At 63.6% G+C, this 22,078-nt stretch overlaps 2 protein-coding genes across 5 annotated transcripts; one reads left to right on the top strand and one right to left on the bottom strand.

Annotated features, from left to right (window-relative positions):
* The first annotated feature begins 743 nt into the window (after positions 1 to 743).
* Positions 744 to 20,655, top strand: SNED1 (sushi, nidogen and EGF like domains 1). 4 transcript variants are annotated; one of them, XM_068692684.1, is made up of 33 exons: positions 744 to 1,097; positions 3,392 to 3,679; positions 4,362 to 4,502; positions 5,398 to 5,560; positions 6,520 to 6,645; positions 6,733 to 6,846; positions 8,284 to 8,397; positions 8,488 to 8,601; positions 8,707 to 8,823; positions 8,928 to 9,053; positions 9,317 to 9,421; positions 9,850 to 9,963; positions 10,092 to 10,208; positions 10,297 to 10,413; positions 10,488 to 10,604; positions 10,777 to 10,890; positions 10,964 to 11,137; positions 11,265 to 11,378; positions 12,227 to 12,340; positions 12,809 to 12,922; positions 13,041 to 13,154; positions 14,139 to 14,201; positions 15,425 to 15,608; positions 15,695 to 15,807; positions 15,927 to 16,205; positions 16,479 to 16,623; positions 16,823 to 16,905; positions 17,306 to 17,392; positions 17,475 to 17,591; positions 17,904 to 17,994; positions 18,421 to 18,504; positions 18,716 to 18,753; positions 18,908 to 20,655. In XM_068692684.1, exons 1-32 carry the CDS (start codon positions 882 to 884, stop codon positions 18,750 to 18,752), a joined length of 4,116 nt encoding a protein of 1,371 aa, XP_068548785.1. In that variant the 5' UTR covers positions 744 to 881; the 3' UTR covers position 18,753; positions 18,908 to 20,655. The 4 variants fall into 4 exon arrangements, with proteins under 4 accessions (XP_068548785.1, XP_068548783.1, XP_068548782.1 ...); XM_068692682.1 differs by having other exon boundaries at positions 13,905 to 14,201; positions 17,907 to 17,994; XM_068692681.1 differs by having other exon boundaries at positions 13,905 to 14,201.
* Positions 20,606 to 21,950, bottom strand: MTERF4 (mitochondrial transcription termination factor 4). The gene is made up of 3 exons (XM_068692693.1): positions 21,545 to 21,950; positions 21,283 to 21,467; positions 20,606 to 21,204 (listed from the first exon to the last, which is right to left on the bottom strand). The coding sequence occupies exons 1-3, from the start codon at positions 21,909 to 21,911 to the stop codon at positions 20,833 to 20,835; spliced, it is 924 nt and encodes a 307-aa protein (XP_068548794.1). The 5' UTR covers positions 21,912 to 21,950; the 3' UTR covers positions 20,606 to 20,832.
* Positions 21,951 to 22,078: the final 128 nt, after the last annotated feature.

The following is a 22,078-nucleotide window of genomic DNA, read 5'->3' as shown; positions in this document are numbered from 1 at the left end:
GATATCGCGGGGCTGGGCAGGAACGTGCTGGCCCCCCCTGCACCCCCCCACCCCCGGGGGACGCTGCCCCTCCTGTCAGCGGGGCTGGGGGCACCTCGGGGTGGGACAGGGGACATGGGGGTGTCATGGGCTTGCTCCCTTTGCCAGGAGAAGTGTTTGGGTTTTTTTTGGGATAAAATGGGTGATGCCGGTGATGAATGCGTGGGGTTTATCGTTACGGTGTTATTGTTGATAGCATTTCTTTTATTTTTATTTTTATTTTTATTTTTATTTTTTTATTTATTTTATTTTATTTTTTTTATTTTTATTTTTTATTTTTATTTTTATTTTTATTTTTTTATTTTTATTATTTTTATTTTTATTTTTTATTTTTATATTTTTATTTTTATTTTTTTCTCCCGGCGGAGACAAAGAGGCCCTTGAGCCGAAAAGGGTCACTTCAACCATCGCATTCCGGCGAAGAATTTCCTGATAATATTTTTAGCACCTGAAAAAAAAAAAAAAATAAAAAAAAAAATAAAAAAAAGGAATAATAAAAAAAAGCAAATAACAGCATTTCTCCCCTCCTCCTCCCCCCCCCCCCACCGGGCCCCGCACCCAGCGCCCCCCCCTCCGCGCGTCCCCACAAAGCCACGCCCCTTCTCATTTGCATAACCCCGCCCCCTCCATTCACCGCGAGCTCCCATTGGCGGGGACTCCCTGGGCTATGCAAATCCCCCCTCTGGGGGCGTGGCCTCTGTGCGGGCAGCGCGGGGAAGCCGCGGGCAGCGCCGCTCCGAGCCCCCCCCCCCCGCACCCCCCCCACCCGCCGCCATGTCGCGGCTCCCGGTGCCGGCGTGAGCGCTGCGGGGACGGCCCCCGGGGGGCGAGGGTCCGCGGCCATGCAGGGCTGCTGCGTGGGGCTGCTGCTGCTGCTGCTGCTGCTGGGCGAGTGGCTGGTGCCGCGGGTGGGCGGCGTGGTGCCGCTGGCTGATTTCTACCCCTTCGGGCCGGCGCAGGGCGATGCCGCCACGCTCAAGCAGGACGACGGCGGCTCCGAGCTGCGGCCCCTCGCCGTGCGCTTCCCTTTCTTCGGAGCGGGGCACACCGGGCTCTACGTGAGTGCCGGGCCAAGGGCAGCGGGCAGGCGGGGGCTGCTGGCCTGCCCCTTCTTCCCCTCCGAGCCTCTTCCCTTTCCTCCTTCTCCCCCCCCTTTTTTTTCCCTTTTTTTTCCCCTTTTTTTCCTCCTTTTTCCCCCCCTTTTCTTCTTTTTTTCCCATTTTTCCCCTTTTTTCCCATTTTTCCCTTTTTTTCCCCCTTTTTTTCTTTATTAACTCTCAGCTCAGCTCGCTCCTGGCATGTCTTGGAGGGTTGTAGGGTTTTGGGGTCAGACGGGATGGCCCCGCTTCCATCCGGAGCTGCGGAGCGGTGCCGGGGTGCTGGGAGCGAGCCCCGGGGTGTACAGGGGGATCCCGGCCTCCTGGGAATCGCCACGACCCTTGCTGGGGCACAGGACACAGGGCAGCCTCAGGGTGGGACTGGGAATAGCCAGAGCCATCCTCTGGGTTCTGCTGAAAGGCAAGGACCAGGAGCTCATCTTGCACCGGAGCCATTGGCTTTGGACCCGCAGCTCTGTGCCATGGGGCAGAACCCTTGGGGTGCTGTCACGACCCCCTTGGTGATGCTCTCAGTCCTCCGTGGGCAACCCCAGGGTGTCCTGTGGCCACCGAGAGCCCCAGCCTTGCTCGAACGCCCGGGCACTGCGCGGCCGGAGCAGATGTTGTGAGGCTCCTGTGCTGCGAGCTGAGGCACAGCTGCAGGACGTGCCTCCGATCTCCATGTGAGAGTCATTAATCGAGCTGGGAGGACGCACTGGCATCTCCCGAGTTTGCTAAAAATTGCATTTCCTCCCAGGATTTTAAAAGGCAGCCTTCTGCTTTCCATGCTCTTCCCACCCGGGGATGCTGACGTGCCGGTGTCCCTGCAGCCGGGCACAAGGCAGCAGCTCCCCGTGCACCGGGACAGAGACACGCTGTCCCGTGCCCCAGCCAGCGCTGGGGAGGCGGAGGAGGAAGGGTGGGACTCGGTGTTGAAGGATGAAGCTCTGATGGCCTGGTGGTCTCCAGGGGAGCCAGAATTTGGGAGCTCCTTGCCCTGAGAGCAAGGGACCAGGCGCACCGTCAGAGGTGCGGCAGCGAGAGGGAGGTTCCTGCATGGTGCTGGGCTTGGGCGGGTGTTGCCTGACATGCCGGGCTCATGGGGCTTGCTGCGACCTGTTCCCCTCTTCCTCCTGGGGTGCCCAGCCTTGGGGCAGGTCCCTGTCTGCCTGCAGGTGTGGCTGGGCCTTCGTCATCCTGAGGGGATCCCTGCCTGGGCCCCCTGTGGGGACAGGAGGACAAAGTTTGGGGCAGTTTGGAGCAGCTGGCTTGCAAGTTGTGGTGTGGGCAGCTGGTGAGACCCAGCTTTCTTAGGGAAGGGAAGCGAGGAGAAGGGGCAGGCGTGGGTTTTTTTGCTGTCTAGAAAGCGTTGCGGTCGCTGTTGGCCCGCCTCTTGTGTGTGTCCCTGCCGTGAGGGCCCGGATGGCCCAGCCCTGGGGGGTCCCTCCGAGCCCGCCCCCTCCTCCTCCATAAAACAAACAAAACAAAAAAAAACACACGCACACACACACACACACGGCCCTTCTTGGCACCGGCTCTCTCCCATCTTGCTTTAATAACAGGAAGAATGTTCCTCCGCGGACACCGCGAGGTTACGCAGGGTTTGTCAACGGGGAATCGCCTTCCCCTTAGTCACGGTGGCAGCTGCCCAGGGCCGTGTGGGCTGTCCCCAGCGCTTGTTTTGTGGGCTGCTGCGTCTCCTGGGACCCTCATAAACGGCCCCCAGCACTGGGGGCCCCAGCCCAGGCTCCCCAGGGCTGGAAGCACCCAAAAAGCGAGCGGCCTCCCCACCCCGAGTGTCACAGCTGCATCCCCTGCTGCCTGGGGACGGGGGGCTCAGTGGGGTGGTGGCACTCGGTCCCGTGATGTTCGCCAGCCCTGCTGCTCGTTTTCCAGCCCACACTGAGGGTTGGGGTGCCCCCAGCCCCGGCAGGCGCTCTCCCAGCTGCTCCTGGCCGGAGAACAGGGCTGGGTTTGTTCGGGCTCCTGGCCCTCCGCGGCGGGGGCCGGGGGGTGAGGCTGCTTTCCCTGGGCCTCTGGGCCCGGCCGGGGGCACGTCCGTGCTTCAAAGGGCAGGAAGGGGAAGCGCTCAAATATTTGTGGAAGGAGGTTGGGGGGGGAACAGGTGAAGGAAAAAGTGCCTCTAAAGTAAGGCTTCGGGACGGCCAGGGCTGCGGAGGGCACCGGGGGAAGTGCCCGTGGAGGCTTCGGTGCTCCCCGGGGCCGTCCTTGCCCATTGTCCCGCATCTCCGCAGGTGAACAACAACGGGATCATCTCCTTCCTGAAGGAGGTCTCCCAGTTCACGCCGGTGGCCTTCCCCATCTCCAAGGACCGGCGCGTGGTGGCAGCTTTTTGGGCAGACGTGGACAACCGGCGTGCGGGCGATGTGTATTACCGGGAGAGCCGAGACCAGGCCATCCTGGAGCGGGCCACCAGGGACATCGCGCAGTATTTCCCCGAGTTCCCCGACTTCTCCGCGCAGTGGGTGTTCATCGCCACCTGGTACCGGGTCACCTTCTTCGGGGGAAGCTCGTTTTCACCGGTGAGAGCTGGGGGCCCCGGCGGGTGGTGGGCAGCCACGGTGCTGGGGTGGGCCTTTGCCAGCACCCCTGAGGAGGGAGGGAGCAATTAGCTTAGGGGTGGGTTTTTTAAGACGGGTTTCTGAAGGAACTGGAGCTTTGTCATCTTCCACAGCCTTGCTGAGGAGCCCGGGTTTGTGCCCAGAGCCCCGAGCTTACAAAAGCTGGTTGGAAACTTGGCTCTGGAGTCTTGTTCCTCTTCACCGTCGGGTATCTCTCTGGGATGCAGCTGCAATCCTGCCCTGCTGTCAGCTCTTGTGGCCCGGCTGCCATCCCGGGGCTTTCTTCTAAGCTCCAGGGATCTGAAGGCAAATTTATGTACTTTATTAAGTTTAATTTCCCATTTGAGGGTAATTGCTGCCTTTCCATGTAGTGCCACTGGGAATGGGAGTTCTTTTCGGAAAGGGTTTTCTTAGCGGTGTTTCTTAGTCCTGGCTCGACACGGAGAGCCCTGCTGGGGGCTCACTGCTGCCCTTCCCAGGAGAGGAGGGCTGGTGCTGAAGGAAGCACCCCTCTGCTGCGTGCTGCCGCAGCCTTCCTGCCTGACAGCTTCATCTCTTGTCCTTTTTCTGGCCGGCTTGCTCCTTGGCCATGCTCCCTGCCTGCCCTCCACCCTCTCACAGCCTTCTCCCCTCCCTCCCGCAGGTAAACACTTTCCAGATCGTCCTCATCACGGACGGCAAGCTGTCCTTCACCATCTTCAACTATGAGTCCATCACCTGGACCACGGGTATGCACGCCAGCAGTGGGGGGGACTTTGCTGGGCTTGGCGGCATCGCAGCGCAGGTAAGCAGCGGACGCGGCTGTCGCCCCCAGGTAGCGCCCGAGCCCGCCGTGCTCACGGCTGCCCTTTGCTTTCCCTCGAGCTGTTCCTGGCAGCACACAGCAGTCCAGGGATTTTTGGTGGTGGCTCCCTCCTTCCTTCCCTCCCCCTGCTTTTCTGAAGTTCTTAAATATCCGTGTGTGCTCTCCTTCTCGGAGCTGAGACCATATAGGGGACTTTGTTACAGCGAAACCACGGTTCTTTACCTTGGCTGCTGCCTCTTAGTTCCTTTTCCTTCCTAACCTCAGACTTTAAGAGCAGCTCGGCAGCTGCCGCGGCCAGCACAGCTTTCGCTTGTATTTTTATTTCATCCTTGTGTGCGTTGTTGTGTTTAAGAGGGGGGGAAAAAAAACCGCAACCCGGTCCCCATTCGGATGTGTGAATTTACCACCAGTTGATCTGTCCTTGGCTCCCTGCCTGCCTGCCTGCAGGAAATCGCAGGTGTAGAGGAAGGGGATGCGTTTTGAATCCCCGAATTCAGGAGCGCGGGTTTTATGGACGTAAACAGGGCAGCGACTGCACACCTTGGCCAGTGGGCAGCCCTCCAGCGGCTCCCGCTGAGGAGAAGCAGAGTTTCAAGGGAAGAAACGTCCCTCTCACCCCACACCTCCGGGCTGGGCTTGCCAGAGGGTGCTGTGAGCACCCCCCTTGAGTTCCCGAGGGCAAGGAAGGGCTGTGGTTGTCCTGGGGAATAACACCTGAGGGAGGGGATGCAGGAGGAACCCAGGGAACCCGGGTGGTGGCGGTGACGTGCGGTCCTGCGGAGCCTCCCCTCGTGCTGCCGTGCCCCTTGCCTCTGCCCCCGCCGCTCCCCTCGCCGTGCTGATGTCTCTCTGCTCTCTGCCCTTGTCCTCCCAGGCAGGTTTTAACGCCGGTGATGGAAAGCGCTACTTCAACATCCCTGGATCCCGCACCGATGACATCGCTGACGTGGAGATGACGACAAATGTGGGTATCCCCGGGCGCTGGGTGTTCAGAATCGATGATGCCCAGGTGCAAGTGGGGGGCTGCAGCAATACAAGTAAGAGGACAGCAGTTAGGTTTATTTAACTCCCAACCCGACCCCAAACTGTTCTCCAGCCCTGTCTTTCCCTGCCTCGACCCCCCACCCTCACCTCCCTTCCCAAGGGGAGAGAGCAGCAACCCGTGGGTGGATCAGACAGCTCGAAGGGCTCGGGGAGGGCTCAGGGTGGGGGCAGCGATGGGGATGCTTTGGGGCATCCTTTGGAGCTGCCGGCACCGTTTCGGGAAGCCTGGCTCCTGAGGATCTGTGCCCGGGGATCGCCGGGCTGGTTCAGAGCCCAGCCACTCGTGCTGGGGCTGCCTGCCACGGGCTGCGAAAGCTGCTGGGGAGGAAAGCTCTTGAGGCAGGCTGCGAGGCGCGGGGAGCTGGGCAGGGTGCCGGGGAGGAGGTGAGGGCATGCACGAGGGGCTCTATGGCTCCCGTACCCGCCACGGGGCTGGGGAGGCTCGTCCATCCCATGGGGCAGCCAGCAGAGAGCAGGGGCTGTGCCTGGCCACCCCGGCTGGCCCTCCGTGGAGCCACCAACCTCCTGTTCCTTGTCCCCGCCCCACCCTGGCCGTGTTTTCTTACCCGCTAATCCACGCGTGTTGTCTGTCGCCTGTGGCTTTGCTTTACACAGGTCCTCCTGCCCCTCTGCCCCAGGCCATAGGCGAGGGCTGGCCGGGTAACGCCTGGCCTTTGTCCCCTGCCTGGCTCCTGCAGCAGGAATAAAATTGTCACCCTACCCGGCGGGGAGCCCGAGAGGAGCGAGCCCTGCCCGGCCGCGGGCACGCAGCCCCCAAAACGGGCTCCCCGAGCGCCCCAGAGAGCCGGGTGACCGTCCCCAGCCTCGGGGCGCGCACGGATGGCGGGGCTGGATGGACGCCAGGACAGACCCCGGCGGTCGCGGCGCCGGACGGCAGCGTGTGAGCCCTGCCGGGGCGGGCTGTGAGCGGAGGGCGCGCTTGTCTCCGCAGCCTCCGTGTGCCTGACGCTGCGGCCCTGCCTCAACGGGGGGAAGTGCATTGAGGACTGCATCACCGGGAACCCCTCCTACACCTGCTCCTGCCTCGCGGGCTTCACGGGGAAGAGGTGCCACGTCGGTGAGCCGCCTCCCCCGCACCTCCGCGGGCTCCAGCCCTGCCTGCCCCGCTCCCGGCTGAGCCCCTGCCTTCCCCTCGCTCTTTCAGACGTGGACGAGTGTCTCTCCCACCCGTGCCAGAACGGAGCCACCTGCGTCAATGGTGTCAACAGCTTCAGCTGCCAGTGCCTGCCGGGCTTCAGAGGAGCCAGCTGTGAGACGGGTGAGTGTTGTGCCTCCTCCAGAAGGCACCGTGGAGCTGTCAGCATCCTTGCTTTCCGCTGGGCATCCTGCGTTTGCTCCTGGGTGCTGCGTTGGCTCCGCAGGCTGCCCTGTTTAGCTGCCCTGCGTGAGGATGGGACACGTGAGCCTGGAGGCTTCCCCCTTGTAAGCAGGGACTGGGAAGCCTCGGAGGCTGCGCTGCCAGGCTCGGCAGAGCCAGCAGAGAGGCGATGAAATGGCTGTGCCGCATCCTCCCACCCTGTTTTGGGGCAGAGCTCCTGGGCCTGAGCCATGCACCAGGTCTCAGAGAGCCGCTCGTGTCCCCAGGAAGGGACTGAGACAGCGGGGATGTGGGAGGAGATGGGGCAGCCAGAGAGGGGTGGGGGGGCTCTTGGGGACCCTATGTCCCTCCTGCCATGCCCATGGGTTTATCTGGGCAGGCTGGGAAAGATCTGTCAGCGTTTTCCTGAAAGCACAGAGGAGCTGATGACAGCCAGTTCTTCTCCTGCCACCTTCAGTGGCAAGCAGCTGTTAGACCTCGAGCAGTGCTGGGGAAGGGTCCGCTCGCGTTGCAGACCCCCACAGGGGGCACAGCGGCTCCGAGGTGCCGGGGTTTGTAGGGAGGCTCGCGGGGTGCCCCGGGGACAGGAGGTTTCCAGCAGGAGCCGTGCTGGGCGCCGAGCGCTGCAGTCTTGGATCACGACTTGCTGAAAGCAAAGGAAACTTTGCTCTGGCGGCGAGCGCTTCCTCCGCTGGCAGCCCGCTCCCAGGAGCGCCTGTCCCGGCACGGCTGCGGAGAACGCGCCCACCGCCTCGCCCTTGCTGGAAAACGCTGGCATTTAGTGCCTGGGCAGGAGTCTCGGGGGTGGTGGGGGGGGACCCTGCTCCGTGCGGGGCTTTTGCAGGTGGTGGCCAGGTCCTGAGCCGCTGGAAGCCACTGGGAGCGTTCCCAGCCTCGCGGCCCAGCTCGCCTCCGGATGAGTCACTGCTAATGCAGGCAGCAACATCCGCTGGGGGGGGAGGCATCTGCTCACAACACCTCTCCTCTGGGCGTGGGGACGGCAGCGAGGGCTGATGGCCAAGGGGCTCGGCGCTGCTGCCAGGTTTCCACGCGAGCAGAGGGAGCGGAGCAGCGGGACAGCCTCTGCCGGCCGGGCTGGCTCGCCCCGCGCTGGGGACGCTGCCAGTGTCAGGCTCCCCGTGAGTCCCTGTGCTGCTGGGGAGGGAGAGCGGGGAGTTTTCCTTTCGGGGGAGGGATCCTGCACCCAGAAAGCAAAGCTGGAGGGAAGGGCCGGGCTGTCCGAGCTGTCCTTGCCCAGTTTGTGGTGCTGGCTCTGCGCTCTGCCTGGCCCTGCCTGCCGGCAGTAGCAGAGAACACGGTGTGCTGGTCCTGTGCGTGGCTTCACCCCCCCTTTTCCCTTTGCTTTTCCCACCACAGAGGAGTTGCCGTGCGAGACCAAGGTGTGCCAGAACGGCGGGACGTGCCAAGAGGCAAACGGGACGGCGGCATGCGTGTGCCAGCCGGGGTACGCGGGAGGAGACTGCGAGACAGGTGGGCGCTGGCGGCAGGACAGGCGGCCGCGTGGCGGGGACAGGGACAGGGACGTCTCCAACCAATCCCCCTCCTTGTCCTGCCCTGCAGAGGTGAATGAATGCGAGTCCAGCCCTTGCCTGAACGGAGGGCACTGCGTCGACCTGGTTGATAACTACACCTGCGTGTGCCTGGAGCCCTTCGTGGGACAGCGCTGCGAGACAGGTGCTTGGTGCCCCCGCACCCAGGGCAGCCCACGGCAGGGTTTTGTCCCCGCTGCCCCTCTCTGGAGGCCCATCTCACCGCATCCTCCTCCTCCTCCTCCTCCAGACCCCTCCTCCTGCGAGGACCGGAGCTGCAGGAACCGTCAGACGTGCAACTACATCCGCCCGGGACGCTACATCTGCACGTGCTCCCCGGGCTATTACGGCAACAACTGCCAGTACGGTGAGCGGCAGCGCGTGGCGGTGACACCGGGCTGTGCGGGAAGGCCACCGGCCATGTCCCCCCCCCCCCGGGGAGGTCTCCAGTCAGCGTCCTTCTCCCCGCAGGTGGCCCCCGGGTACCCGGCGCCTGCCTCTCCAGCCCCTGCCAGAACGGGGGCAGCTGCCTGGAGCTGGAGCAGGGCTATGCCTGCGACTGCCAGGAGGGCTACGGCGGGCAGGACTGCCGCGACAGTGAGTACCTGGGATCTCTCTGGCATGGTGCTGACCCTCTGGGGAGGCCCTACAGGACCAATTGCCCATTCCCAGGGGGAAGCAGCCCTGGCAGAGCCCGTTCAGGGCTCTTGGATGGAGCTGTGGTCCTTATCTCTGAGGGGGGGGGCCATGCCTGGGGGCTTGCAGCTGTGGGTCCCGAGCTCCCCCAGCTGGCTCCAGCAGGTCCACTTGGCTGCCCTGGCCCCGCAATACAAGGGAAGCTCCCTCTCCATCTCTTGCAGAGCTCTCTGAGGGCTGCGAGTGTCGGAACGGAGGCAGCTGCCTGGAGGGGAACGTCACCATCTGCCAGTGCCTGCCGGGGTATTTCGGTCTCCTCTGTGAATTCGGTAGGTGAAGGCTTCACACATGCTGTTGGAGCTCGCTGTGTTTGCTCCCTCTCCTGGACACTTAACGCCAGTTAAATGCCGATGAAGGGCCTCGGCTGTGCAAATTCCTTGTACCACGGGGACACGCTTAATCCAAGCCACCTACACAAGCCAGGCCCTTGTGGGGGGGAGATGCTCTCTCCATCTCTTGCTCTGCCTTGAGCCGTGCCTTTCCCGAGCCCTGGCCTGTAGAAGGAAGCCCTGGCTCTTCACGCTGGAGCTCCAAAGCTCGCTCTGCAGGCAGAATGACCCTTGCCATGGGGCACGGGTGGCCGCAGTCCCTCCCTTCTCACCGTGCTCCATAAAGCCATGGGACCTGTTCTTGGCTGGGGGGCTGGCCATCCTGCTGCGGGGCACCTGATGGAGGCTGTCGCTCTGTGTGTTGGCAGAGGTGACCGCCACGCCGTGCAACGTCAACACGCAGTGCCCAGACGGTGGCTACTGCATGGAGTACGGCGGGAGCTACCTGTGCGTGTGCCACACCGACTACGGCACCAACCACAGTGAGTGTCTGCAGCCGGGGCACGGGCTTGGCGCTGGGAGGGAGGCGAGGTGGTGAGCGTGGGGCCTGCCCCAAAGGCGAGGCAGGTGGGGAGGAGGGCAGAGCTGAGGTCTTTGTTCGGCTTTGCAGCGGTACCTTCCCCCTGCGACTCCGAGCCCTGCCTGAACGGGGGGTCCTGCGAGGCTCAGGACGACTCCTACACCTGCGAGTGTCCCCCGGGCTTCCTGGGGAAGCACTGCGAGAGAGGTACGTGCCGTGAGGGGAGGACAGCGCGGCCTCCGGGGCGTGGGACTGGCTCGAGAGCCGCTCGGCATCTCCTGCTCCTCTCCCTCAGCCCGGCCGCGGCTCTGCAGCACGGCGCCGTGCCGCAACGGGGGCACCTGCAAGGAGTCGGATGGCGAGTACCACTGCTCCTGCCCCTACCGCTTCACCGGGCGGCACTGTGAGATAGGTACGGCTCCGACACCGGGGAGGGAGGCGGGTGGTGCCTGTCCTGATCCCCGCTCAGCTCCTGCTCGCCCCCAGGTAAGCCGGACCCCTGCGCCTCGGGGCCGTGCCAGAACGGGGGCACCTGCTTCCACTACATCGGCAAGTACAAGTGTGACTGCGCCCCGGGCTACGCCGGACGGCACTGCGAGATCGGTACGTGTGGGTGCTGCAGGGTCGGGGGGGACAGAGTTGCAGCTTTGGTAGCAAGCGTGCTGCACTGTGCTGCTGGATGTCACCCCCAAACCCCTTTGGGGACACACTGAGGGGAAGAGGCAGCGGCTTTGGGCCCTGCCAGCTCCATGCCGGTGCCCTCTGCTCTTTGCAGTGCCATCTCCCTGCTTTCTGAGCCCATGTGAGAACGGTGCCACCTGCGAGGACCTCGGCGGGGACTTTGTGTGCACGTGCCCCGCGGGCTACACCGGGAAGCACTGCCAGACGGGTGAGGGCCCCGTGCCGCCGCCACCGAGCCCCAGGCACCCCGCTGCCCTTGCTCATGCCCCATCTCTCCGCAGAGATCGACTGCGGCGTGCCCAGCGCGGTGAAGCACGCCCAGGCCTCCTTCAACTCCACCACGGTGGGCTCGCTGGCTGAATACCGCTGCGAGCTGGGCTATTCTCTCAGCCAGCACAACAGCCCCCGTGTCTGCCGCTCGCAGGGCGTCTGGAGCGACCCCCCCGAATGTGACGGTAGGCAATGGGAAGAAGCTTGAGCCGTGGTTATGGCTGTGGGACCCCAGCAACCTCTTATTCGCTGCTGTGGGACCCCAGTGCTCATCGCCCTCTCCCTATCTCCCCCCTGCCCAAATGCTTGCAGAGATCGACGAGTGCCGCTCCCAGCCTTGCCTGAACGGCGGTCAGTGCAAGGACCGCATCGCTGAGTTCCTGTGCGTGTGTGAGCCAGGATACATGGGCCACCACTGTGAGTTGGGTAAGAAAACACGTAGAGCTTGTGCAGGGGTGAGGGGAGAGAGTCTGTGGCCCACCAGCCAGAGCAGGGCGTGAATGGTGTGGTTGGGAGAAGGGCTGCCTGCATTTATGCACACCAGCTTTCATCACCTGCCTGCGTGTGGCTCAGGGGAGCCCCCAGCTCACCTGGGAAGGGCGTGTGTGCTGCTTGCCCACCCGTGCAGACAGGTGCTGCGTGGGTGTCTCTGTCACCGGTGGGGCTGTGATTCCCAGGAGGCTGGGTCTGGATCCCCTAATAGCTATCAGGTGCCTCCGTGTCCCCCTGCTCATCGCAGCAGTTTGCTGGAGAACGTTCCTAATGCGATGCTCTTCTTCACTCAGTCTCAGCGTGTGTAATCAAGCCCCGGATCTCCAGATCTGGGTGAGACGTGTCCCACGCAGCTCCAAAGTTACTGGCCAGGAGGGAATATGGCATAAAAGCAGCTTGAGATTTCACACTTGTGCTGTACCCCGCAGCAGCTCCTTGTGCTCGCTCTCCCGTGCGCACACCTTCGTGGTGCTCTGTGGGCTCAGTGTGGTGGAGGAACGGGGTGCAGGGATGGTGGGGTGGCTGGGTCAGCTGCTGTGGCTGCAGGGGGATTAAAGGAGGGGACACACCACGCACACCCTACAGAACATCTCAGCACAGCCCCACGCCGCCAGCCATCTGCACTCCCCCTTCTGCCCTGCTCTCCAGCCCCGTGTGGGGCAGTTTCTGGCTGGGGGGCTCAGGGCAGCGAGTGACGTGGGGACGAGTAGCGCTGTCTTTCCAAACTTCCTCTCCTGCCTCCAGCCCCGGCTCTGCTCTGAGCCGGTCTCTCCTCTCTGCAGAAGTTGATGAATGCCAGTCAGAGCCCTGCAAGAACGGCGGGACCTGCCGGGACCTCCCAGGCTCTTTTGTTTGCTTCTGTCCCGAGGGCTTCGTGGGGATCCAGTGTGAGGAAGGTAGGGAGTGTGCTGAGCAGGGCCCTGCTGGCACCGCTGTCCCTTGGGCTTGGTGACATAGCTGGGACCCACACCAAAGCAAATGGCTGGGAGCTATCACGGAGATGGCACTTGGTCTCCGCCACCACTGAGGGTGCACACTCGGGCTCCTTGCCCTGCAGAGGATGCTGCCAGCCCTGGTGCTTGCTGTGGTTTGTGTCCCCTAGCAGCAGAGCCAAAACTTGTCTGGTGGGGAGGTGGTGGCCCCGGTGCACAGCTCGGGCACAACAAGGTATCCTTCAGCTATGGGTCTGCTCTGCAAGGTGCCTGGGCTGCCGTGGCATTCAACAGGCGGTCCTGGCTTCTGTGGCTGTTCACGTGGGGCTTTTCCTGGGGCCGTGGGTGTCTCTGCTGGCCCTGGGCACGTTGGGGTCCTGGTGTGCTGCCTCCACAGCGTGTGTTTCACTGCCTGCGTGCTCTCACCTCCAGAAGTGGACGCCTGCGAGTCTGGCCCGTGCCAAAACGGAGGGGAGTGCGAAGGCTACCGAGGCTCCTACCTGTGTGTGTGCCCGGAGGGTTTCTTCGGCTACCATTGCGAGACAGGTGAGGGGGGCAGGAGGACAGGTGAGGGGGGCAGGAGGACGCAGCTGCAGCCCTGTGTGGCCGCTGACGCTGGGGTGTCCGACGCCGTTAACGCCTCCTTCTTGCTCCCACCCTGCAGCCAGCGACCCGTGCTTCTCCAGCCCGTGTGGGAGCCGAGGCTACTGCCTGCCCAGCAATGGCACCCACAGCTGCACCTGCAAAGTGAGCTACACAGGCAAGAGCTGCGAAAAAGGTAAAGGCCCTGAGCAGCGGCACCAGGATGTGGCGAGGGGCTCGACGGCAGCGTGCCCGCCCTGCCCGGTGGTGGCCGTGTCACCCGCCACCAGGGACCGGCAGCTCTCCTCGCCCTGGCGGGGCTCGGATCTCGCCTCTGCTGGGGGAGCCCTGGCCCCGCGGATGCTGGGGGCAGATGCCAGCAGGGCTCAGTCGTGCCAGGTGCCGGGTGGCTGCTGGAGGTGACGGCGTTGGCACACGGGCGAGGCACGCGGGGACGCTGGGGGCAAATTTCTCTGGGCTCCAGTGGTGCAAGTGCAGCAGGGGTTGAATCCTCCTTGGATGCCCTTGGGAGGGGAGGCAAAGAAATCTGATTCAAGCCTCCGGCCCTGAATAAAAGCATCCCCGAGGCCCCTAATCTGGCCTAAGCGATCTCTGCGGGGCTTTAAGCTGGAGGAAGGTTGTTCACTGCGTCCCCGCGTGGTCCAGGATATGGCAGCAAATGCTCTGCCCCCAGCTCTGCCGCACCAACTGCCTGCTTGCCCTGGCTCTGCCTGAGCCCATCAGGGTGGCCGAGCAGCCCCGGCACGTGCACAGTGCCTAGCACGACTGGCCAGCAGCAGCTGTAGGGTTTCTGTGAGCTGCAACGAGAGAGAAAGAGAGGGGACCCTGTCCTCCATCAGTGCCGCTCTGCATTTCGTTGCTGGGGTCTGTTCTCTAAAGATTCATGGCATTACCTCTCCCCTTTGCTTTTGCCCACACCCTGAAGAATTGCTGCCACCAACCTCATTAAAGGTGGAAAGGGTGGAGGACACTGGTGTGTTGATTTCTTGGCACCCGCCTGAGGACGCAGCCGCCAGGCAACTCATTGACGGCTACGCCGTGACGTACGTATCCTTCGACGGCTCTTACCGCAGGACAGATTTTGTGGACCGAAGTCGTTCTGCCCACCAATTGCGGGCACTAGCCTCCGGCAGAGCCTACAATATTTCTGTCTTTTCAGTCAAACGCAACGTGAACAACAAGAATGATATCAGCAGGCCTGTCATGCTCACCACGCGCACTAGTGAGTAGTGTCCTCAGGGGAATTCGGTTGTGAGTATGGGCCCCCCTGATGCCCAGGGCAGCGTTTCCAGCCTGCGGGGCTTCTCACCGGTGCTCTGCCCACGGCCATATGCCTTCCCCACGGAGCTGGTGGAGCACCTGGAGGTTTCCTGCCACCTCCAGCTTCCCATGCCCTGGAGGTCTGCTCCGGTCTGATCCCAGCCTCCACCACCCATGGTGTGGCTGAAAAAGGCAGCGCAGACCCTGAAGTCTGGGTTCAGAGGCACTCAGCACAGAGAATGACTGTTCTTTGTGCAGAGGCTACTGAGAGCAGGGCCTGAAGGAGCGATCGAACACCCCAGGGCTGGTAGGGAAGCAGCCAGCAACAGCGGGGATGGCCCCTGGGTCCTGCTCAGCGGGCTGCTCCACGGGCACAGTGTTGGGGTCTGGGTTCGGCTGCTCTGCAGGTGGGCAGATGGCCACCTGGTTGTCCCCTGGGGCCCAGCCTGCCCCCAGGGGCACAGGGCAGCGTGCTGGGCATGGTGACAGCTCCATCGGGCATGGACAGCGTTTGTGCTGTGTCCTGTCCAGCCCACTTTCTGGAATGGGCAGGTAACACTGTGTCCTCTGTGACATGCGTAATCCCTGGCCTGCGGATGGTTGGAGCAGGAATCGGGGGGAAACAAAGGGTGGAAGAGATCGGACTTGGAAAAGCTGCTCTCTAGTGAGAAGGGACACCCGGGGGCTGGGGTCCTCCCGTGCCAGCTGGGCTGAGCCATGTGGGTGCTTCCCAGCAGCACCAGGCCTTGGGCAGCCTGGAGGTGGGAGCAGGCACCGAGGGCAGTCAGGCAGCTCCGGCAGCTTCCATGAGAGTTTGGGGTGTGCCGGGGCACGCAGCCCTGTCCTGGGGGCTTGTCTGCACTGATGTGTGCATGGCTGGGGCAGTGGTGGGCAGGCGGTGCCAGGCTCAGGGGGCTCTGTGCTTGTCGGGGAGGAGCGACTGATGCAAGGTTGAGGCCGGGGTGCTCCTGGCTGCCTGGTGCTGAGATGAGCGTGGCAGGGGAAGAGGTGCCGAGCTGCTTGGGCTGTCATGGTGCTGGCACCAAGCCCGTGGTGGTGCCAGGAAGGCTGACGTGGATGGGCAGCGTGGGGCGCAGCAGTCAGGGGGTGCAGGAAGGGACGGAGCCGCTGCCACGGCCGGCTGCTGACCATGGCCCTCCCCGCTTCTCTGCTCGCTCCGGCCAGGACCGCGTCCGGTGGAAGGCTTTGAGATCACGAACGTGACGGCCAGCACCATCACGGTGCAATGGGCTCTCCACCGGCTCAAGCACTCCACTGTCAGTAGGGTGCGTGTCTCCATCCGCCAGCCTGGGGACCTGGAAGACCGCACGGTGGAGCTGAACAGCAGCGTGGCCAAGTACACCTTCCTGTGAGCCTGGCGGGCGGGCGGCGGGGACGGCTGGCCCCCCCGAGCCCCCGCGCTCACCTCCTCCTGCCCGCCTTCCTCCTCTGCAGGGACCTGCAGCCAGGAGAGCGCTACATTGTCCACGTCACCACGCTGAGCGGCCTGGGGACAGAAGATCATCCCTCGGAGAGCCTGGCCACGGCTCCCTTCCACGTCTGGACGAGTGAGTGGGGACGAGGGCTGGCGGGGGCTTTGCTGGGCTGGGGGTGAGCTCCCAAGGGCTCGAGGTGACAGCAAGCTGCTGCCATTCAGAGACTCAGTGCTTATTTCCTCCTGCTCCAGGGCCTCTCCCCCCTCGCAACCTCACCGCCTCGCGCGTCACCCCCACCTCCGTGTCCGTGACGTGGGAGCAGCCGCCCGCTGGCGCCGTGGAGGGGTACATCATCAACGTCACCACCCTGCAGAGCGTCAAGAGCCGCTACGTGCCCAACGGCAAGCTCGCCTCCTACACCGTGCGGGACCTGCTGCCCGCGCAGCGCTACCGCCTCTCCGTGACGGCCGTGCAGAACACGGAGCAGGGGCAGGTGCACAGCGAGCCCATCCACCTCTACGTCACCACCCGTGAGTGCCTGCTGGGCAGGGGGGGGACACCGAGCTGCAGTGGTCCGTGGGGGCTCCTGCTACCTGTACCAACCCTCTCTGTAAAAGGGAGGCAGCGGTGGCTTGCTCTGCAGCCCTTTGGATGTGGAGTTACAGCTCAGCAATGCTTTGTCGGGGAGGGGAGCAGCACTTGCTGCCTGGGTGGCGTCACCTGTCCCCAAACAGCCCCAGTGGCCCCCAGCCTGACGCTCCGGTCACTGCCTCCCTCTAAGCCTAACCCTTTGTGGCCTGCAGTGCAGAGGGATGGGGCTCCGGAGAGGCGCTGGAGCCAGGCTGGCCACCCCCGGGTGCTGCGCAACAGGCTGCCCCCAGCCTTCCTGCCCGAACTCCGCTTGCTCGCAGACCACGACACTGCTGAGGAGCCCTCCCCAGCCCCCAGGTAGGCAGCAGCAGGGCTGAGCACAGCCCCTCGCCCGCCCCAGCCAGGTGACCCCTCGCTCCAGCAGCTGCTGCAGCTCCTCCGAGCTGCCGTAGTGTTTGTGCCGTGCCCAGCGCCACCTGCGAGTGCTTCACCCACGCTGCCTCCGGCCCTTGGGGACCCCAGCGTGCCCCCCACCCTCATGGCTGTCCTTCCCCAGGTTCACCGAGCTGGTGGATGGCAGAGGGAGGATCAGCGCCAGGTTCGGCACTGCGCTGAGCAGATCCATCACCGTGAAGACACGTAAGTGCCCTGCTGCCTTTTTGGCCTCCGCCTGTCACCCAGTGCTATCTCCTGTGCCTCCCCCACTCCCCCGGGCCAGGGTGACAATGGGGCAGGCTGCTGTGGGGCTGAAGGATCCAGAGGGGAGGGCAGGACCCTGTTGCATCTCCCTGGACTAACATCTCTCCAGCCCAAGGAGCCCACAGCGGGTTGGGGAACCCAGGGCTGGGTTGGCAGTGGGAGGAGATGCGGGATTCAGCGTGGGCTGGGCGCAGGGTGCCACCAGGGAAGGGCTAAACTGCTGCTGCAAACCCAGCCAGCCCCCTGCTGCCAGGCTGGGTCCCCTCTGCCTGCTGCTGCAGAGGGGCTGCCTTGGGGTCTGGCCCAGGCTGGAAGTCACGTTGACCCTCTCGTTGCCCAGAGCCAGAGGCTCCTGTGAAGCTGGAGAACATCGAGGAGCCCGGCCGGGGCAGTCTGGCGCTGCAGCTGCACGAGGCACGGAGCAAAAGTGAGTCTGGGGCGGGCATGGCCAGGGGGAATCTGTCCCTATGGGCGTGAGAGCGGGGCTGACGGCAGCGCTTGTATTGCAGGCATGGGGCAGAACTGCTCTGCAAACCCCTGCAAGAACGGAGGCACCTGTGTGAGCGAGAGCGAGTCCTACCACTGCGACTGCAGCCCGGGCTTCAAGGGCAGGCACTGCGAGCTGGGTGAGTGCCGTGCTGCTGCCGCACACGCTGAGGCTGGCGGCTGTCCCAGCAGCAGGGTCCCGCAGGGCACAGGTCACCGAGCACCCCCCGTCTGTATCCAGCTCCCCGGTTCTGGCTGAGCCTCCCCCAGCCGGGATTGTGCTGTGCTGTGGGGCCGGAGCTCTGCGGCTCCTGGCGGGTTGGCTCCAAGCCACGCTGAGCTTGATCCTCCAGGGCCACAGCAGGGAAAGTGGGGGGGCCTTGGCCCCCAGGGTGCAGGCAGGCAGGGCTGGAGATGGGCTCGCTGGTAGCTCCCCTCTCCTGTTCCCCAAGCAGCCTGCAAGAAGGTGCCACACTCGTGCACGCGGCTGTACTCGGAAACCAAGTCATTCCCCGTGTGGGAAGGAGGCACCTGCCACTACCTGTGAGTACTGCCCGCGGGTTGTGCTCCCCCTTCCCCTCGCACCAAGAGCTGGGGCCGGCCCCGCAGTGCGGCTCCGGGGAAGGGAGAGTGAGCAGGAGGCTGCCCCGTGCCCTGGCCAGCTGCTGCCGGGTGCCCAGCGCCAGCGAGGCAACCTCTGGATCAGGGCAGGGCGCGACACGGTGCCAGCCCTGCCTGCCAGCCCAGCTCAGGGCCACTTCTGTCCCCAGAGGGGTTGAGGGATGAGGGGGCTCTGCTGTGCCCCCCCAGCCTGCCTGCAGCATGGGCGCAGCAGCCCAGCTGTGTGTCCAGGCAGGGCAGGCTCAGCCATGCTTGTATCTAGAAAACGGGGGAGCACCCCCCCAGCACTTACAGACACGGCTTTGTCCCTGTGAATCCCTACAAGCCTCCTCTCTGCTGTGTGTGCAGGTACAAGAGAGTCTACAAGGTACACCAGGATGTCTGCTACAAGGAGAGCTGCGAGAGCACCGGTTCCAAGAAGCCAAGCAGCAGGTAGAGCCAGCAGAAGCGTGCTTCTTTCCCTTTGCCTGGGGGGGCAGAAACCTGGGGCCTCTGGCTTACCCCAGGCTGGGCAGGGAGGGGGTGTGGAACAGCACGCGAGGCCCAGGCTCGCTTCCCGGGGCTGCTCCCGAGGGTTTGGGTGAGTGGGAGCAAGGACCAAGGTGTTGCAGGACTGATGGTGCTTTCGCTCCTTCTCTTTCAGAAAACAAAGCGACAGTCACACACTGAAGAAGCCATAGAGTAAGTGTCTGCTCCAGGCACAGGCTGAAGCCCCCCAGGGGGCAGGTCCCCTTCTCCCAGCCCAAGACAGGCATCCGGGACGGGAAGAGGCAGCCGCTGGGCATTTGGGGGGGGGCTCCACACCCCAGCTCATTCTCCTCCTGCTCCTCCGCAGGGTTCAAAGCAGTAGGAGCTTCGTCTTTCCACACCTAAGGGCTTTTGAAACACCAGGAAGATCAGATCCGCTCACTGGGTTGAACGCAGCAGGGGGGGGACCCTTCCTGCCTGGCGTCAGCCCCTCCCTCTCCTCCAGCCCGTTAGGGACACGCAGCCAGATCAGCACCCGAGCGGCGCCCCCTTCTCCCTGCCGGACCAGCAGTGCCTTCGCCCTGCCTTGCCTTGCTGCAGGTGCCCCCCTGCCCCAAGGAGCCGAGCGGGGTGCTGCAGCAGCCAGCTGCCTGCCCCCAGGGGGCCTGGCCCCACTCGGCCCCCCCAGCCCTGAGCTCCCGGCTCTGCGAGCCCAGTTCCCTTCCGCCAGCACCCGCACCGCCCTGCTTTCGTAACCCAGGGTGCTGCGTTACGTATAACCCCCAAAGAAACCAGTTTACTGCACACCAGAAGGCCTTAGCTATCACCTGAAACCTGGCCCGTGGCTGGGTGGGGAGGTCTTCCCTACGTGTTCCCTATGAGTTAAAAATTGTGAGCCACTGCCCCGAGCAGCGAGGCAGGAGCAGGCAGTGGAGGCACAGCCCCGTACTGTAGCTGGGGGAGAGGGGAGAGTTAAGGCAGCTTCCCCTGCCTTCATTTTTTTATTTTTTTTGTTTTGCTTTGTAAACGAGCCACGGTTTTAACCAAATTCCCAGCTCAGAAAGTCATAGAGCACCTAGAAGTTACTAAAAAGCAATCTGTAGAGCTAAGATCGTCAGCCAGGGTGTGCCACCACGCTCGTTCTGGTGCTACGTGGTGCAGGGCACAGCAGCAGCCTGGCTGTCCCCGCATCGCCCTGCGGTGCCGCTGCCACCACGGCGCCGTTAGCGGCCCTGCAGCGGCCGCCCTGCTGGCTGCCACAGAGCAGGCAAGGAAAAGTTTAGCTTAGAAACATTCCTAGTTTTTTTTTGTGTGTGTTTGTATGACAACGCTAGTTAAACATAGATTTGTGTATTAACGTACACAGTGTATATTATAAATTAATACATACCAGAGATATATCGTAGCTATGGTATAGAGTGTTATTTCCCGAGCAGCAGAAGGGGTGTCCCAGTGGGGCAGCCCCCCAGGGAGCATCACAGGCACCTCTGCTGTTGGACCACGCGTAGCCTTGAGGGTGTTCCAGTGCAGAACCAGCTCAGGAGCTTCAGCGCTGCCGGCAGCGTCCTCTTCCCTCCTGCACGCTGCCTCCGTGCAGCAGCCCAGTGCTGGACAATGCCCTGTGAGGCCGTGAGCAGGGGGGCAGGGTGAGGCTTCCACCAGCACTGGGGCTGGCTCTTCTGCCCCCAGAGAATCAGATTCACAGAGAGAGAGAGAGCACCCTAATTTTTTTTTGCTGAGGCTGCCTGATGCTGCTCCCTGGATCTGTGCTCCTGGGATGTGGTGGGGCAAGCGCAGGAGTCCCGGACATCCCTGGTGTGGGAGGAAAAGCTGCCTCTTACCTGCAAGTGAGAACACCAGAGCAGCCTGTGCCAGCCCCAAGGATGTGGGGCCGGAGCCTTCTCTTCGCTCTGGGGCTATGGGCAGAGTGTTTGCTCCCCTGCCACCAGCTGCGAAGGGGGCAGCCCAAAGATCCTCCCTGCAGTGATACAAAGCGCAGCCTCCCCCCATCCAGCACAGTATGTAACAGCCAAAAGGATTTAACCTTCTCTTTGAAATAAATTAGTTATTTTGGTTTGGTTTTGTTTTTAATAAAAACACTTGATAGAAACTGGATATTTTCTAAAGCAGCTGGTCAATGAGGAGGACAAAGGGTCAGCGTTGCGTTGCGATATATGGGATTTACTGCTGCCTTGCACGCAGAGCCTGGCAGGATCCCACAGCCGCTGTGCCTCACACCTGTGCTGCAGGTGGTGGGGCTGGGAGACCCCAGGGAGCCCCCCATACTCACGGTCACACTCTTCTACCGTCATCCCAGCCCTTATCTCCGTCTATATACTCTGTATCCCTGTCCTCATCCTCTTCTTCTTCCTCCTCTTCCTCTTCCTTCATCTCCTCTTCCTCCTCTCGAGCCAGCAGCTTCTTGAAGACCTCGTACTCCTCCAGGGTGGCGCGGGCCAGGTTGACCACGAAGTCTTTTTCGGGGAGGTGAAGGACCTCCTTCAGTTTGGGGTTGTTGCTTTGGGTCTGGCCCTTGACGGGGGTGTGGTAGAGGCCGCGGCGCTCCAGGAAGATGTGCCGGGTCCTCAGCTCAGCGAAGGGCGTTCGGAAGAGACGCGCCTTGACCATCTCCTTCTGGCGGACGCCCATCCTGAAGTACGCGTACTGCGAGCGGGACGAGGGGCTTCAACACACGGCCCCGGTGCCGTGCTGTGCCCACAGCCCCCACCTTGACCCCCTCACCTGGAAGTGGTACTGGAGGCTGCCGGGCTCCTCCAGCAGCACCCCGGGGCAGCTCTGCAGCACCTCCGTCAGCTGCTCGGCCGTGAAGAGGCATTTCTCCCGCAGCACCCGCACCGCCGCCTCCATCCTCCGCCGGGGCAAGGTGAAGACCTGCGGGCAGCGCCCGGCCGCCCGCTGCAGGTGCCCTGCGGGTACCGGGCTGAAGCGGGCGTCGAGCCGAGCCCCCCTTTTACCCCTTTCTGCCCCCTTTTGCCCCCGCTACCTCCGCCGAGCCCCAGGCGCCTCAGGTACTCGGCGCGCTCCTTCAGCCGCCCCTCGGCCGCCCGCAGCAGCTCCGGGCTCCGCTCCAGCAGCCCCAGCGCCGCCTCAGCGCCCAGCCCCAGCAGCAGCAGCTGCTCCAGCGCCGCCGCCGCCCTCCGCGGGCCCAAGCGGGGCTGCAGCTCGCGGAGCCGCCGGGCCTGCGCCTGGCTGAAGCCCATGGCCAGCAGCAGAGCCTCCGCCTCCCTCTCCGGCCCCGCCGCCGCCGCCTCCTCCCCCGAGGCGCAGCCGCGGCGCGGGCACGGGCCGGGCACGGAGGTGGAGAGCAGGGCCCGGGCCCCGCCGGCCGCACGCAGCAACCGCCCCGCCATGGCCCGGGAGGAGCCGCGGCCCCGCGCAGCCGCACGGCCGGGAGAGGAGGAGCCGCGGGGCCGGGCCCGGGGGGTTGTGGCGCCTTCGGTTACAAGGAGCAGGGTTGGGAGCCCTCCAGGAGCACCCCACCGCCACTGTCACCACTGAACCCTGTCCCCAAGCACCA

This window comes from Anas acuta, chromosome 9 (assembly GCF_963932015.1).
Source record: "Anas acuta chromosome 9, bAnaAcu1.1, whole genome shotgun sequence".
Classification (NCBI taxonomy): Eukaryota; Metazoa; Chordata; class Aves; order Anseriformes; family Anatidae; genus Anas; species Anas acuta.
This window is presented reverse-complemented; position numbering and strand designations above follow the sequence as displayed.

What these genes read in the sequence shown, in the direction of transcription:
- SNED1 (XM_068692681.1), top strand. Translation starts at nt 882, where the DNA reads ATGCAGGGCTGCTGCGTGGGGCTGCTGCTGCTGCTGCTGCTGCTGGGC. An exon ending in CGGGAAGCACTGCCAGACGG is followed by an intron (nt 10,891 to 10,963) that starts GTGAGGGCCCCG and finishes ATCTCTCCGCAG; the next exon opens with AGATCGACTGCGGCGTGCCC. An exon ending in CGGCTACCATTGCGAGACAG is followed by an intron (nt 12,923 to 13,040) that starts GTGAGGGGGGCA and finishes CCCACCCTGCAG; the next exon opens with CCAGCGACCCGTGCTTCTCC.
- MTERF4 (XM_068692693.1), bottom strand. Translation starts at nt 21,911, where the DNA reads ATGGCGGGGCGGTTGCTGCGTGCGGCCGGCGGGGCCCGGGCCCTGCTC. An exon ending in GCGCCTGGGGCTCGGCGGAG is followed by an intron (nt 21,468 to 21,544) that starts GTAGCGGGGGCA and finishes CGGTACCCGCAG; the next exon opens with GGCACCTGCAGCGGGCGGCC. An exon ending in GCCTCCAGTACCACTTCCAG is followed by an intron (nt 21,205 to 21,282) that starts GTGAGGGGGTCA and finishes TCCCGCTCGCAG; the next exon opens with TACGCGTACTTCAGGATGGG.